The sequence below is a fragment of the Daphnia pulicaria genome, chromosome 1, assembly GCF_021234035.1.
Source record: "Daphnia pulicaria isolate SC F1-1A chromosome 1, SC_F0-13Bv2, whole genome shotgun sequence".
Taxonomy (NCBI): Eukaryota; Metazoa; Arthropoda; class Branchiopoda; order Diplostraca; family Daphniidae; genus Daphnia; species Daphnia pulicaria.
Window position 1 is genome coordinate 25,557,265 of NC_060913.1, and position 17,003 is coordinate 25,574,267.

The 17,003-nt window shown below is 38.1% G+C and overlaps 2 protein-coding genes, 1 long non-coding RNA gene and 1 pseudogene across 3 annotated transcripts; 2 read left to right on the forward strand and 2 right to left on the reverse strand.

Annotated features, from left to right (window-relative positions):
* Positions 1-54: 54 nt before the first annotated feature.
* LOC124318477 lies at positions 55-1,922 on the reverse strand. The gene is made up of 9 exons (XM_046782830.1): positions 1,756-1,922; positions 1,416-1,656; positions 1,255-1,353; positions 1,145-1,186; positions 1,010-1,072; positions 851-934; positions 628-780; positions 350-544; positions 55-296 (listed from the first exon to the last, which is right to left on the reverse strand). The coding sequence occupies exons 1-9, from the start codon at positions 1,771-1,773 to the stop codon at positions 55-57; spliced, it is 1,137 nt and encodes a 378-aa protein (XP_046638786.1). The 5' UTR covers positions 1,774-1,922.
* A 515-nt stretch (positions 1,923-2,437) lies between these two features.
* On the forward strand, positions 2,438-3,428 carry LOC124320113. The gene is made up of 3 exons (XR_006913777.1): positions 2,438-2,682; positions 2,842-2,945; positions 3,040-3,428. It is a non-coding gene; the product is annotated as an uncharacterized LOC124320113 (long non-coding RNA).
* A 1,381-nt stretch (positions 3,429-4,809) lies between these two features.
* On the forward strand, positions 4,810-9,178 carry LOC124318633 (annotated as a pseudogene).
* A 1,522-nt stretch (positions 9,179-10,700) lies between these two features.
* Positions 10,701-16,307, reverse strand: LOC124318793 (serine/threonine-protein kinase/endoribonuclease ire-1-like). Its single transcript, XM_046782833.1, has 6 exons — positions 16,105-16,307; positions 15,526-16,037; positions 15,354-15,460; positions 14,931-15,285; positions 10,874-10,987; positions 10,701-10,798 (listed from the first exon to the last, which is right to left on the reverse strand). The coding sequence occupies exons 1-6, from the start codon at positions 16,305-16,307 to the stop codon at positions 10,701-10,703; spliced, it is 1,389 nt and encodes a 462-aa protein (XP_046638789.1).
* Between the last annotated feature and the right edge of the window lie 696 nt (positions 16,308-17,003).

Sequence of the window (17,003 nt, forward strand, 5' to 3'; positions counted from 1 at the left end):
AACACCGTGACAGAAATGAAATGTAGGAAAGACTATTCGAAATTCGATTGTTAGCTACGGAGTAATATCTTCCTGAAGCATCCAACCATTGAAGTGAGTAAAATGGTTACTTTCGTCGTGCAAAAAAATCGAGCTTAATCCTACAATTTGCAACCAAACTTGATCTTCCGCTTTGAGGTCCATCGTCGACTGGAGCGCTAGAGTTTCCCATTCATTGCCTACATGGGATTTACACTGGGCCCTTCCGACTTCTTTACCGTTCACCATCAGTGCCACATCTAAATAACCTTCAGCAGCTGATGTTATCGCAATTGCGTTAAAGGCAAAGAAATAGAGTTGCGTGAGTTGCAAGCGCGAGTTGCAAGAGCGCCGTTGCGTGGCGCTGTGAATTTTCCTGTTTTCCCGTTCATGGCTCCACCGATGTTGAGTCTCTCCAGTTCGAATGGAATAGGAACACCTTGTGTGGAGAATTTACTATTTTTTTGAGCATAGAAAATGACGGGTAAAGATTTAACGCCCGCATTTCCGATCCATTTTTGCAAAGCTGTTGTTTGATTTATCCAATCACAAAAAATGGTTAAGTGCTGTAAGATTTATTAATTTTTTTTTTCAAGTCCGATACTGTACCTGAATCGTTTGAAGATTTAGTGAAATCGCAGTAGACGGTTTCGATTTTGTTGTTTCCCATGATGGAAAACAATCCGCTTTTTTTGTGGCCAATTTGCTGGAGGTCCCCGCACGAGGTAGGGATTTTTCCAATCGACGAGGCGGCAGTATTCTCTGCCAAAATATTTTATAGTTAGTTGAAGGCCAAACAAAATCCATTCTAATTTTTTTTTTACAAAATTACTTGTCAATTCCGCCGTTAAATCTCCGATTTTGTTTTTTAAAGTTCCAATCACGACATTCGCTTCAGTCAGACGTTGTTTAGTATCTACGACGTAATATGAATTATTATTTGTATCCAAAAACCAATTTAGTGTTAGATTTTTTTTTTTTTTTTAATTACCCTCCGATGTTAAAGTAAGTGCTTCAACTTTTGTCCTGGCATCGCTCAAATCTTGAATCGATTCTGAAAATTGCAATCACAGTTTAATGAATATTTTTCCATCGGCATTATTCAATGAATTATTAATCTTATTACTAGAAAATTGTTTCGCCAGTTCCTCCAAACGTCGGGTGTTTCCTGATTAACAGAATTATGAAATTTCAATAAGTGGTTACCAGGCATTGAATTTATGAAAATTGGCATACCGTTCAACTCATTCTTAACATTTTCAATGATAGAACTCGTTGACGTATTTTTTATTTCCTCCAAAAGTTTCGACGTTTGTACCAATTTCTCGTTCGAATCTGAAATTTCAGTGTCACATTTTCTTAAACTTTCGAATGTTATTTTTTAAATTGAAATTTACCTTTCAAATCTTTCAGACAAGTTGTTAGGAATACAACGTGTGATCCTAACAGCGTCGATGTAGGGTAATCGTGATAAGTGATATCGTGCTTAGAGGTTGGATTACCGACAGTTGCAGAGTCGAGGGTCGGGAGCGTTGCAGGATTGTAAAAATAAAAAGGGGAGGGAAGGAAACCATTTTTGTTTGATGGTAACTGAGCCGAGGCAAGAGAGGCCATCAAACCAGACAGCGTCAAAATACGCTGCAATCCAAAACATTTCAACATAAAACAAATTTATAACCCATATTAAAAACCTTGCCTTTAGAACTAAAGTCGATTGAGTATTAATGATTTTGTTACCTTTATTAAGTCTGTCATGGTTACAGTCAAGATTAATTTGTTCTACCGAACTACTTGCTAACTAGACGATCGTCGATTGTGCGGAAATTCAGGAGTCAGTCCCGTCTTTCATAGGTCCGAATCTTCTTTGGTTTTTTAGAATAAAAAAGTCTGCCCTGTATACTAAAGTATTTCCCTTTTTGTACTTCAGTGTCCAGATTAGGTGGCGAACAATCTTAAATCACCCTATTAGGGTGTGACAAACCGGCGGGATCGTGATGCCTCCACAATCACTCTCTGTTTCCATAAACGATCAAGGTATGCAAATTTAACGAATCAAGGACGAAATATCACGCAAAGTCTTTGAAACAAAATGGAAGTAAAGATGAAGAACAGGTCGAATGAGCTATTTATCAAAATTCAGCATAATGTTATTTTTTGCTGATAGAATTTCTATTCTACAATAAAAGTTCGAGGTTGAATTTACTCAACAGGGTGGGTCAGTGGGCCTATTGGGAACGGTCCAATTTTGTCGTTTGTGCGTTTCAAACCTATTCCAATCCGTTTCGGATCAAAATTCGTAACATTTAATCAAATTATGCATTGATTCCCTTGAATAAGTTTTTTTTTTTCTTTCTTTTAAGTTTTTTTGTTTGTTTGTTGTCATTAAAATTCCACTAGAAAAAAAGGTTGTACTTGCAAGTGCGGTTTCTAAGCTTTATAGGCCTACTTGTTATGTTCAGTTTGATCTTATTTCAGATGAATTGATTTGTTTGTTTGTTTTATTCGGGGAGAGGGGAGGTGTTTGGGATTCCCTGTAATAATCCTAGCGATTAAATAATGCTGTCTTCTAGTACTTACTATTCAGTTCGAGTATTATTTTTTTTTTAACGTAGGTCATTCTCAATTCTTTGCAACTTTCACTTTATGCCGACACCATCTCATGAGGTAGTTAAGGAAATTCGGTTAATTTCAAAGCTTCAATTTGCTCAGACTTGTTCCCTTGTTCCTGTTGTCATGTGAAGTGCTAAAAAGCTTACTAGTTTTTATGAAATGTCTCTTATTTTTATGTAAATTCTGACACAAGATTTATTCTATCTATTGCAGGGCTGCTGGGCCAACGAAAGTTGACGTTCCGGGGTGATGGTTCTCTCACTGGCTGTCATTAAAAAAAAACCTGGATTCCCGTCAAGGTGGTTTCAATCATCAAGGTTAGGTATCTCGAAGAAGATAAAGTTGACAAGTGGAGAACGTGTTATTGAATATGTACTCTATAACCTCTGTCGTGTTATTGCCAGTGAGCAGTGCCAACGCCCATTCATATCAAAAGTCACCAAGACATTGAAGCGAAGAATCAATAGCTTTTCCAGGCAAACGTCATGTTGATTTAGCTGTTTTGGTGCCCTTTTATGTTTATCTGGTACTCATTAATCATCGTTTCTTCTCTCTCGAACAGAGTTGTCCCAGCCGTGAATGTCAGCACGCAAACAGTGGTTCACCTTGCTGTTGGTGGGGGTGTTCATGTAAGCTGTCTTCATCATACAAGGTAGGATTTATTTTAGTTTTGATTTGTGCTTAAAGCTTTTGGCTGTTATCATCAACATTCTCCATTTTCCATTCTCGCATTGCATTCCTGTTCTCGGCTTCAAACATTTCTCTATTCAGTAAGGAGTAAGGAAAATGCAGATCGAATCGCTTATTTTGGTTCCTTATTTTAAACTGATGGACTCCTTATTTCACTGAGCTTTCAGTGTAGTAGGTATAGTAATCCAATCAGATATCGTTGACGAGGCAACAATTTTGGTGAATTTGATCGGAAGTTAGAATTTTATTCAACCTTTCGCAACCTTTATTCGTGTTCTGGCGTACACCAAAACCAAAAATGCAATATATTTAAACTTCATGTAGAAATTATTTGACGGTAATCTATTAACAAATATCTTCCTGCAACATCCATTCAGTGAAGTCGGCATAGAAAAAGATATCGATTTCCTGACGTGTGGCTTGATTGTGGCCTCATCAATCAATTTGCACGTGGAAAAGCCCAATGGTCAGTTTTTTTTTCGTTTTTCTTTAACATCTCAAGTTTTATTTAAACTCTTGTGATAAAAAAAATTAAAGCTAAAACGTTGTTCAAGTCTTGCCTTTCAGCACATTGCCGATGCTGTTCAGCGATAGATTAATCGCTTACCTACTAGCTGCTACCGTGTCTGCTCAGGAAGAAACTTCATAAGAGGTGATTTCACTGATTTGTTCGGATTTGTTTGGGAATGTTAGTTTTTATTTTGTAAGCCACACGATGCAGCAGAAACCAATTCGGTTTTTACTAAAAGGTGTCGAACTCTTCTCTCGCCATCCTAGCGTCGTTATCATCATCAGACCTCCGTCGAGTTAGTTATAGGGTATTTAATGTCATAAAAAAAATTTTTAATTAAAAAGGTTCTTTCGTTCAGGGTTCGCCATCTCTCATACCGGTCTATTACAGCAGTAGCCAACCCTCGAGTACTACGGCGTACAAGAGTGTCCCACGTCTTACGATGATAATCGATGTGACTTGCCCCAACGAATTTATCTCAGTTTTTTTTTTTTATTTCACGGCTTTCACGGCGGATTGAGTTTTACACATTAATACGTCCCGATTCGAAACGAGGAACGACATTTCAGCTTCACAATGGGGCATCGTTAGAATGAAATGTACACATAGCTGCCGTTTAATTAAGTTTCGCTGCCTTCCTGCAAGGATCGGCTGCACCAATTTTCCCTCGACGAATTGAATCAAAAGTTAACTAACAGCAGAGTCCTGATTTTTTCTATTCCGTCGGGGATGATGTACACAAGTCGACCGTGTATAAAGGATCAATAATTCCGCCGGGGGGAAAAATGGATAGAAGAATAGGGAAGTTGATGGCTCTATTCTTTTGGCAATGATCCGAAAATAAGGAAATCATCGTTTCTTACTTTCTTCTCTTTTATTCAGAAAGTCTAATTTATTCCGACAAGTTCATTTTCCCTGTAACTACTTCCCATCGCAATTTAAAATTTAGTTTAAAATTTTCTATTCAAACGTGTAATCAAATGATATTCTATACGAACCTTAATGTCAATTATTCAGTTCAACTATCGGATGAGTATCGCTATTGAAATTTACCTTTTCTATTGATAGGCTAATCCTGTTAGTATTATTCATTAAATGTTTTTGTGCTGAGAAAGTAGGTGACTTATCGAATCCCCCGGCCTGGGGCTTCTATATTTGCAGTTTATCGCCAGATGTGATCGTCTATAAAGGACAACTCACGTCCACCCAAGTCTGGACTTACTTTTCTGATCTCGATGTGAGTTATTGAAAAAAGGCCGAAAAACTTTTCTTTATAGGAATAAATCCTTATTGATATAGGAAATACTTTATATTTGATTTTTCCAAATAACAGAGACCGGAATATGAAACTTATCTGGCCCTGGTTCACACAAGATTTTCGACCAATACTTTCCCCAGCTGGGAGCGAGCTCATCCTCTGCGGATGCTGAACCACAATGGCGAGATTAATACGCTCCGGGGCAATGTCAACTATATGAAAGCCCGCGAAGGTTTGATGAGTTCGGAGCGCTTTGGTAAACGAGCCCTGGCCGAATTATATCCCGTCGTGGAACCCAATCTCAGCGACTCGGGATCGGCCGATTGTGTACTTGAATTTCTCGTCCGCGCCGGAGGCAGATCTCTACCGGAGGTATACAACAAAAAAAGGGGGGGGGGATTGTTTATTTCACTATTTTTCTATTCCGGTTTTTGTTTGTCCCATAATAGGCCATTATGACTATGATTCCGGAAGCCTGGGAACAAGACCCGATGATGGACCAGGAGAAGAAAGATTTCGATAGATGGGCTGGATGCTCCATGGAACCATGGGACGGACCAGCTTTGATGGCCTTCACAGACGGACGCTACATCGGCGCTGTGCTTGTCCGGTAAAACATCTAAAAATACATTCGGAACCTATTCAATTTTTCTAATAAATCCCAGATTACTTTTTGTCTAATTGATCAAAGACACGAGCAAATGTTTTTCGTGAATGCGATCCTTTGTCGAAATTTTCCTTGGGACGTCCAGATGTTTATTAATCCCAATTTTTCCGCGATCGAGTAGCGATTCAGACTGGTCATTGACATTTCTTGTCTCTTTTGATGTTGTTTCAGAAACGGAATGCGTCCATCGAGGTACTACGTTACAAAGGACAATGTGGTGGTCATTGCATCGGAAGTAGGAGTCTGCGACGTCGATCCTGCCGATGTTATACACAAAGTGAGTACAGAATCGATGGAAAGATGGACCAAAACTATAACCTTTTTCTTTCAGGGGAGATTAGAACCTTCGCGAATGATTTTGATAGACACGACCAATCGGGTCATCATCGGCGACGACGAGATCAAGATGAGTATCGACCGCAGTCGCCCACATTCCGATTGGCTGGGCCAGCTGTTCACTCTGGACGATATAAGGAAGACGTCGGCGGTAATTTCCAGCCAAAATGGTCAACCACCTTCGATCGAACCACAACTCAAATTGGCCGAAGAAATCCGGAAGATTCTGTCGCTGTTCAACTAAACGCTCGAATCTCTGTCTCTGCTACTCGTCCCCATGTTTACAAACAAGTAAGTTTTGATTGAATCAGCTCGAAACATTTTCATGAAAATGTTAATTTCCAGAATTTTGGGCGCGCGATTTTTGTTGTCAAACAGGAAGGAAGCGCTGGGATCGATGGGAAACCGAACGACTTCCAGCCGCTGCTCTACGAATATTTTAAGCAGCTTTTCGCTCAAGTAAAATCGATCATTCTTTGAATTGTATTTTTAAACTGGCAAGTTAAATTTATGTCGTTGGCTTGTCCAATCGGTCCCGAGGCCAATATCCTGGAGACCAGCGATCAGCAATGCCGTCGCTTGTACCTGGAACAACCGATTTTGTCGCCGGATGATTTGAAACTCATCGTCAACTGCTCCGCCAATGACTGGAAGGTTTGATTCCCCGTAACTCGAATCTCGTTCTCTCAATTAATCAAAGAAATTTGTTTTGTTTAGTCTAAAATTATTGACATCACGGTCGACGCCGACGTACCGCTGGTCTACACCACTCAGCTGGATCGCATCTGTGAGGAAGTGACGGAGGCTGTCAAAGCGGATTTCCAGTTTATTATCCTCTCCGATAGAAAAGCCGGAAAGGAAAGGTACACTCCCAATTTCTGTTCCTTTTAGATTTTGTTTGCTAAAAAATGTTATGTTTGTCTAAAGGATTCCGCTGAGCGCCCTCTTGACGTTGAAGGCCGTCCATCATCATTTGATCGAAAAAAGACTCCGCATGAAAGTGGCCCTCATCGTCGAAACGGGCGAAGCCAGGTGAGCCTATCCATTTTTGTTTTGTTTTGTTCAACTTATTAAATTGAATTCATCATTTAGAGAGGTGCACCACATGAGCGTTTTTCTGGGCTTTGGGACGGATGCCATCTGCCCCTATTTGATTATGGAAGCCACTCGGCGTCTCAGATGTGAAGGCGTTCTCAATAACGATAAATTAAATGATAAAATGGACTGCGATACATATGTACTTCGTGATCCTGGTAATTATCACTGGCGTCGTGGGGGAGAGAAACATCTTAACGATCCTGACAGTATCGGAGTCCTCCAGGTAATTCTTTTGATAATTAATAATAAATAAATGACAAAATTTGATGACCGAAATGCTTACCAGGAAGCGGCAAAGAACAACAGCCGAGATGCTTTTAACCGCTTCCAGCAATCCAGCATGAAAAGCTTGCGCCAATGCACTTTGAGAGGCCAACTGGAAATCATTGCGTCGAGCCAGCCTGTTAGCATTGAAGATGTCGAGCCGGCTTCCGAAATTGTCAAGCGATTCGTGACTGGTAAATTTCCGTGTTAAATTTCACATTTTGAAAATGTTAAACCAACAATTTACAGGTGCCATGAGCTTTGGATCCATCTCCAAGGAGGCCCACACGACTCTGGCGACAGCCATGGACCGCATAGGAGCCAAATCCAATACCGGAGAAGGAGGTAATAGTTGACATTCCGGAGAATTTCATAATCATTGAGAAATTTAATCACGTTGTACCACTTTCTATTTTCAGGCGAAGATCCTGAACGTTATTTGAATCAGGATCCTGCAAATAGTCAGCGCTCGGCTATCAAACAAGGTTTCTAATTAAAGCTCCTTTTTTGAATTCTTTTTCTAAATGTGATTTGTTTTTCACGCAGTTGCCAGTAGTCGATTCGGAGTGACGGCAGCTTATCTGGCCAATGCGGACGAGTTGCAAATTAATATGGCGCAAGGAGCCAAACCGGGTGAAGGTGGCGAATTTCCCGGCTTCAAAGTGACGGTCGACATTGCTCGAACGCGGCACAGCGTGGCTGGAGTCGGCCTAATATCTACGCCTCCTCATCACGACATTTACTCGATCGAGGATCTGGCCGAATTGATTTACGACCTGAAATGCGCCAATCCGTTGGCCCGCATCTCGGTCAAACTGGTGTCCGTAGTCGGCGTGGGCGTCGTGGCCGTTGGAGTGGCCAAGGGCAAAGCGGAACACATCACCATTTCCGGTCACGACGGCGGAACGGGAGCCAGCAGCAGCTGGACCGGAATAAAAAAAAGCTGGACTTCCCTGGAAGCTCGGCATCGCCGAAACTCACCAAACTCTCGTCTTGAACGATTGACGTTCAAGAGTCGTCCTTCAGGTTTGAATCAAAATTGTCGGTCAAATGAGACAGACACAATTTTAATAGCCAAAAATATTTTTCTATAGGCGGATGGACAAATCTGGATAGCGTTTGACGTCATCGTAGCCGCCGTGTTGGGAGCGGATGAATTCGGGTTCAGCACTGCCCCGCTGATTGCATTAGGTTGCACGATGATGCGGAAATGTCATTTGAACACGTTGGAACACGGTTGGAATCGTGACTCAGGATCCGGTCCAGCGTGAGAAATTTGCAGGTCAGCCTGAACAAGCCATCAATTATTTCTTCCTTTTGGCGAAAGAAGTCCGCAAAGAAATGGCCAAGCTGGGACTAGTCAAATTCCAGCAGCTGATGGGACGCACCAATTTTGTCCGTGTTCGTGACGCCCAGGATCCCGCCAGTCCCAAAAAATCCAAAACTTTTGTACTTTGGCGCCGTTCTACGTAGCGCCCTCAGCATGCGACCGGGCGTCAACATCATTGGCGGATCCGTCGCCCAGGAGTTCGGTCTTGATCAAAAATCACCTGGATCAAAAATTAATCAAAGAATCCGCCAGAAAGTTAGTTTCGCCGTTAATGTCGTCAATTCCCATCGAGCCGTGGGCACCATCCTGAGTTACACTATCGCCAAAAAGTATGGCGAAGAAGGGCAACAAAAATTACCACCAAACACAAATTACCACCAAACAAAAATTAGTTAGCGTTCGCACTTTGGCGAAGTAGTGAAAATCTTTCGTTTCGTGTAATTGTTAAGCGTAGTCACCGTAATTATACAAAAGCCACTTTGCGACTGGAGTTATTATTGGTTTGGTGACGTATACTCGTCTCCCAAGTGGATGTCTTGCATCGTTGCATGCCGACCAGTTCGTTCACTCCTTTATTATAGGGAGGAGGAAAATCTTGTTTTATTGGTTATTATTTAATCCTAGTCTTATCATACCAAGCCCTTTATAATTACAAATTACATACGATCCGACAATCGTGGGTTTTTCATGTGAGGCGCGGAGGGGGGTTGCTGATCTTACATTTGATCGTTGCAGAATAAATCAATTATGTTATTAATCGTTTTTATTTGATTTATTTGTTCATTCAGGACTGGCACTTTAAGACCTCCGGAACATCGCCAATATCGCATTCATACATCAACGTGGTGTTATAGTTTCTGCTTGCAAATGCACATCGGACAATTTCGGTATACCTGCCGAGTCTAGAAGTCAAACTCCATTTGGTCATCAATTCAAAGTTGTCCAGGCCGTTAATGTCACTACGCAAAGAGGTTAACTTTTGCTGGCGTCATCCAGATCAATCATCGTCCTCTTAAGGTAAGACACCCCACAACAAATTTCGTTTTTTGCTTTCAACTGTCGCCGTTACTTTGTGCGTCTTCGAACTTTCTTACAACGTTCACAAGAATTCATCTTTAGTCAGAAAGATGGAAGTCTTTTTTGTTATCCCCTTTTTGTCTTAGTTCAGAGCTATCTCATTTTTCCGCTTTGAATATCGTAATTATTCAATCCCACAAACAAAAATTGATTGATTTTTATCCGGCAACATTTATTTCCGTTTTGACTTTCCACCGTGACAAAAATGTAATGTAGGGAAGACTATTTCAATTATAAGCCACGGAGAAATATCTTCCTGTAGAATTCAACCATTGAAGTGAGTGAAATGGTAACTTTCGTCATGAAAAAAAAAAACGAGCTCAATCCTATAATTTGCAACCAAACTTGATCTCCCGCTTTGAGGTCCATCGTCGACTGGAGCGCAAGATTTTCCCATTCATTGCCTACATGGGATTTACGCTGGGCCCTTCCGACTTCTTTACCGTTCACCATCAGTGCCACATTCATTCCACCCTCTGCAATTTTTATTACCGCAATACCGTTAAAGCCAAAGAAATAAGAAATAGAATCCTTTGCGTGGCGCTTTGAATTTTCCTGTTGTTCCGTTCATGGCTCCACCGATGTTGAGTCTCACGAGTTCGAACGGAATAGGAATACCTTGTGTGGAGAATTTGCTGGTTTTTTTAGCGTAGGAAACAACGAGAAAAGATTCAACGTCCGAAATTCCGATCCCTTTTTTGCAAAGCTGTCGTTTCTTTTTTTTATCCATTCAAAAGAAATGATAAATTACTCGGGAAATTTTTTCTAATAATTCCGGTCTGTACCGGAATCGTTCGATGCAATAGTAAAATCGCAGGTAGACGGTTTCGATTTTGTAATTTCACATGATGGAAAACAATCCGCTTCTTATGTGGCCAATTTGATGGAGGTCCCCGCACGAGACGGCCATTTTCCCAATTGACGAGGCGGCAGTATTCTCTGCCATAATATTTCATGGTTAGTTGAAGGAAAAACAGAACTTTCAAATTTTTTTTTTTCAAAATTGGCCTGTACTTGTCAATTCCGCCGTTAAATCTCCGATTTTGTTCTTTAAAGTTCCAATCACGCTATTCACTTCAGTCAGACGTTGTTTAGTATCTGCGACATAATGTGAATTCATATTTGGATCTAAAACAAATTTTTGTTGGAATTTTTAAAATTGCCATATCCGATATTAAAGTTAGAGCTTCAACTTTTGTCCTGGCATCGCTAAAATCGTGAGTCGTTTCTGAAAATACAGGTGAAAATTGCAATCACAGTTTATTGAATATTTTCCATCGTCATAATTCAATAATGAATTATCAATGTTATTACTAGAAAATTGTTCCGCGCGCCAGTTCCTCCAAACGTCGGGTGTTTTATGAATACCAGAGTTATTAATTTTTTGCGCCTTTGAATCCTTTGAACATTGTTTTTCGCTTGCCGAAAGACCGAGGATGTGTGATGTGTATTGTATGCATCTGCACCCATAACAACATACTCTGATAACTGCAAACGTATAAGAGGCGTTACTTTCATTTCCAGTCCCTAAACTCAACAGTCATCACGTTTGTTTGTTTGTTGGTTGTCATTAAAATTCCACTAGAAAAGAAAAAAAATATTGCTCAGACTTGTTCCCTTGTTCCTGTTGTCATGTGAAGCTGGTAAAAACTATTAGTTTTTATGAAATGTCAAAAATCGCTACTTGAACGTTTCAGTATTTTAAAATTACTGAAAGACCTCAGATTGACTATCAGTTGACTATTCAATCGCTGCTTTGTATTCCCAAACGATGGCTTATTTAAAGTACGAAATGAATGATGTACAAATGGGACAAAACTGGGCGAGAGAGGAAAAAAGGCTATTATATAGATAGAGATAGAATACAACACAAACTATAACTTAAGCTTAGAGTGATTGAATCATTACCTCAAATTTTTGGTTTTGTATGCGGTTCTTAAGGTCTTAACTATTAGGAAGCCTACTTTTTCAAAATGATAAAAAATTATGTAGATATGATAAATTTTTTGTCTAAATCATGCAAAATAAAGTAATATTTTAAAATGGATGTATTTTACAGGTATGCCATATCAAGTTAGAATTGAATCATATTTTATTTTTGGTGGAGGGTTTATAACTTCATGTCAGCTCTCAATGGTGATGAAGTCGTAGTTTCAATAGTTCCAAGATTTTATTGTGGTTTTCTCTATTGTAATTCCCCAAGAATGAAGTAATTCGTTTTAGATAGAGCAGCAACCCATTTCAATTAAAAATCTTATTATTTCGATAACATTTTTGTTTTGATCATTTTGACGCAATAACGTGAGAGCGTTCCATCCGTTACTGTTCTTGCTATTGACGTCGATTCCATGTTGAATTAAAAATTGACTGATTTCAATTAAATTTTCGTGTTGATAGTAACGACATAAGAAAAGAAGAGCACTCCATCCGTCGTTGTTTTTGCAATTGACGTCGATTCCATGTCGAATTAAAAGTTGAATGATTTCAATTAAATTTTCATTTTGATAATTACGACATAAGAGAAGAAGAGCACTCCATCCGTCGTTGTTTTTGCAATTGACGTCGATTCCATGTCGAATTAAAAGTTGAATGATTTCAATTAAATTTTCGTTTTTATAATGATAACATAAGAAGTGGAGAGCATTCAATCCGTCGTTGTTTTTACAATTGACGTCAACTCCATGTTGAATGAAAAGTTGGATGATTTCAATTAAATTTTCGTTTTTATTATGATAACATAAGAAGTGGAGAGCATTCAATCCGTTGCTGATTTTGCAGTTGACGTCGATTCCATGTTGAATTAAAAGTTGGATGATTTCAATTAAATTTTCGTTTTTATAATGAAAACATAAGAAGTGGAGAGCATTCAATCCGTCGTTGTTTTTACAATTGACGTCAACTCCATGTTGAATGAAAAGTTGGATGATTTCAATTAAATTTTCGTTTTTATAATGAAAACATAAGAAGAGGAGAGCATTCCATCCATCTATGTTTTTATAATTGACGTCGATTCCATGTTGAATGAAAAGTTGGATGATTTCAATTAAATTTTTGTTTTGATAATGATAACATAACAAAAGAAGAGCATTCCATCCATCTATGTTTTTATAATTGACGTCGATTCCATGTTGAATTAAAAGTTGGATGATTTCAATTAAATTTTCGTTTTTATAATGAAAACATAAGAAGTGGAGAGCATTCAATCCGTCGTTGTTTTTACAATTGACGTCAACTCCATGTTGAATTAAAAGTTGAATGATTTCAATTAAATTTTCCTTTTGATATTGACGACATAACAAAAGAAGAGCATTCCATCCATTTATGTTTTTATAATTGACGTCGATTCCATGTTGAATTAAAAGTTGGATGATTTCAATTAAATTTTCGTTTTTATAATGATAACATAAGAAGTGGAGAGCATTCAATCCGTCGTTGTTTTTACAATTGACGTCAACTCCATGTTGAATTAAAAGTTGAATGATTTCAATTAAATTTTCCTTTTGATAATGACGACATAACAAAAGAAGAGCATTCCATCCATCTATGTTTTTATAATTGACGTCGATTCCATGTTGAATTAAAAATTGAATGATTTCAATTAAATTTTCGTTTTTATAATGAAAACATAAGAAGTGGAGAGCATTCAATCCGTCGTTGGTTTTACAATTGACGTCAACTCCATGTTGAATGAAAAGTTGGATGATTTCAATTAAATTTTTGTTTTTATAATGAAAACATAAGAAGTGGAGAGCATTCCATCCGGAGTTGGTTTTACAATTGACGTCAACTCCATGTTGAATTAAAAGTTGAATGATTTCAATTAAATTTTCTTTTTGATAATTACGACATAAGTAAAGAAGAGCATTCCATCCGTCGTTGGTTTTGCAATTGACGTCAATTCCATGTTGAATTAAAAGTTGAATGATTTCAATTAAATTTTCTTTTTGATAATTACGACATAAGTAAAGAAGAGCATTCCATCCGTCGTTGGTTTTGCAATGGATGTCGATTTTGTGTTTAATTAAAAGATTAATTATTTCAAGCAAGTTTTCGTTTTGATAAAATTCACTCAAGAAAGTGAGTGCATTCAATCCGGCGTTGGATTTACAATTAACGTCGGCGCTGTTTTCAATTAAAAGTTTGATTATTTCCAACAAGTTTTCATTTTGATATTTCCAACACAATAATGTGATAGCATTATTTCCGCTGGTGTCCTTGCAATTGACGTCGATTCCATGTTTGATTAAAAGTTGAATTATTTCAAACAAGTTTTTCTTTTGATATTTCCAACACAATAACGTGAGAGCATTCAATCCATTTCTGTTCTTGCAATTGACTATAATTTTCTCTTGAATCAAAAGTTCTATTAAGTCGATTAAATTTTCTATTTGATAATTATCACACAATAAAGTGAGAGCATTATCGTCCTCGCTGTCCATGCAATTTACGTCGATTTTGTGTTTGATTAAAAGCTTGATTACTTCAAACAAGTTTTCCTTTAGATATTTCCAACACAATAATGTGAGAGCATTATTTCCATTGCTGGTCTCGTAATTGATGTCGATTCCATGTTGAATTAAAAGTTGAATGATTTCAAATAAATTTTCTCTTTGATAATGTTGACATAATAAAGTCAGAGCACTCTCTCCGTTACTGGTCCTCAAATTGACTTCTATTTCGTATTGAATCAACAGTTCAATGATTTCAATTATATTTTCGCCTTTATAATTCTGACATAATAAAGTGAGAGCATTGTGTCCGTCACTGTTCTTGCAGTTCACTTCGATTTTATGTAGAAGTAATAGTTGAATCATTTGAAATAAATTTTCATTTGGACAATTCTTGCACAGTAAAGTGAGAGCGTTGTTTCTTTTGCTGTTCGTGCAATTTAGCGGGATTTTTTTTTCAATTAAAAGTTGAATTATTTGAATTAAATTTTCATTTCGGTAATATTGACATAATATTACTATGGCATTATCATCTCCGTTGCAATTATTGCAATTTACTTTAATTCCACTTTCAATGAAAACTGTAACTAATTCCAACAAATTGTTGTGTGGATAAATTTTACACAGCCAATTGAGAGCATTCCATCGTTTTTTCTCGCAATTAACGTTGATTCGCTGTTCAATCAAAAGTTTCACTAAATCGATAAAATTTTCATTTTTATAATGTTCGCACAGTAAATGCAGAGCATTCATTTTGTTTTCAGTCTCGCAGTGGACATTTGCCTCGTTTGTGATTAGTAGGCGAACTATTTCAACTAAATTGTCACCTTCATTTTTTTTGGGAAGTGCCAAATGCAGAAGTGGAGTCAACCCTTTTTCGTCCACAGAGTTTATATCCATTCCTTTCTGTAACAGTTTTTCGACTTCTTCCACGCTTGGATAAGTATCTTCGGCAAATATTGATTTGTTAATTGACATCTGAAGGGTGAAAACAATTAGCCTCTACTATACTGTATATCTCTAATAGACTCGATCTTTTATTTTACTTCAATTTCTTGGAGTTCCTGCGTGACGTCAGAAGAAGTAATTCGTTTATGTGGATCTTTTTCCAACATTTTTTGGATCAGCATACGTAGGTCTTTTGGTTGAATGTCTGTTAAAAGAAAATTAAATCAATGATTTAGTATTTCCATATATTTTTAGCAAAAAATGACTTACTTGGCAGATTGGGAGGCTCATTTTCGATTATATTGAATGGAATATGATGACCTGAACCGAAAAGATGAACACCGCCCAAAAGAAAGTAGCCGAATACGATTCCTTCTGCAAATACATCGCTTTTGATGTTTCCTCGTTTAATTGTTGATATTGTTCCACTTGCAGACGTACTTGTATGTTCTTCAAGTAAAATCTCTGGTGCCAAATAATACCAGGTACCCTTAACTCCGCTCTGCATTGAGTAACTTCCTTTTTCGTTGACTCGTTTACTCAGTCCAAAATCCGCCCACTTCATTAACACTTTTTGTGTGTTTGGATCTACCCAAATTAGGACATTTTCAGGCTTCAGGTCGCGATGTACTAATCCCTTGTTGTGAATGTGTTCTAGTCCTATGGCCAATTGCAAAAGTACATCTTTAACTGCGGGCATCGGCCCGCTGTATTTTTTGGGATCGTCATCTTTAAGAAATAGTTTTTCCAGTGAAGCATTGCACAATTCAAGAACATAATATCTAGAAATATTCGAAAAGAACATATTTATGGTAATGGTTTGCAAACTAGTAGGCTATTTTTAATTACCTAAAATGTTTGTCACTTTCGACGTGAAATAACTTGATGACATTTTGATGATTAAGCGTTTTCAGTGCATCTTCCTCTCGCTCGTTGCTTGTGACCTCATTTTTAGGAATTCGTTTAACAGCCACTGGCTTTCCATTCCATACACCTTCAAAAACAATAGCACAACCTCCTTCTCCCAATTTTTTTTCACGATCGTATTCCATTATTTTGTCAAGTTCTTAATGGATTTTCCCGTAATTGCTAAAGAAATTAACAAAAATAATGGGAGCGGCCGTTGATGCAAAGAACTCAACCACGATAACGTCTCTTTAAGCATCAAGCGGCGAGTGAACTTTATCTTCGAAGAAAATTCCAAGTGACACGTATTTTTTTAAAACCGATAACGTAAAAAACGAGAGTTTTATTGAAAATTCACGAAGCACTAACCAATAGCTTTATTTGTTAAACCACACAATTAATAACTAACTTATTGGAGAACTTTACAAAGAACTAACGTAATAGAACGTAGAACGTTACATCACTCTGAAAATCTGCGTCTTCCATTTCGTCTCTGCTCACTTTATCAAATAGAATTTGAGATTAGATTATTACGTTGATTACGTTGCTTTGGCAACAGGCGCCCATTTTTAAAGAGTGATTAAGCCCTAGGAATAGTATAGCCTAGACGCGGCAATTTCGTCCTTAAAGCGTTTCGTGAGCCACCCAATCCGCCATCTGTTGGTCGCAGATTCGGTGCACGAAATATCGCTTGCCCGACGAGTCATTGCTGATGAGAATAACGCGCGTCCTTTTTTTTATTATTTATCGTTTTCACTGCGACACTATCAACTCCTTTTGAGTGGGCTGTTCTTAAGGTTTGAGTTCCCAAAAAATATAAATATCGCGAATGTTGAAATCAT

Bases quoted from the DNA above. Each gene is read 5' to 3' on its own strand.
- LOC124318477 (XM_046782830.1), bottom strand. The intron at 1,354-1,415 runs GTAAATTTCAAT...CTGAAATTTCAG, and splicing joins TTGTCTGAAAGATTTGAAAG to ATTCGAACGAGAAATTGGTA. The intron at 1,187-1,254 runs GTATGCCAATTT...TCTGTTAATCAG, and splicing joins TGTTAAGAATGAGTTGAACG to GAAACACCCGACGTTTGGAG.
- LOC124318793 (XM_046782833.1), bottom strand. From the start codon at position 16,307: ATGGAATACGATCGTGAAAAAAAATTGGGAGAAGGAGGTTGTGCTATT. The intron at 15,286-15,353 runs GTAAAATAAAAG...TTCACCCTTCAG, and splicing joins AGGAACTCCAAGAAATTGAA to ATGTCAATTAACAAATCAAT. The intron at 10,799-10,873 runs GTACAGGCCAAT...ATATTATGGCAG, and splicing joins TTTAACGGCGGAATTGACAA to AGAATACTGCCGCCTCGTCA.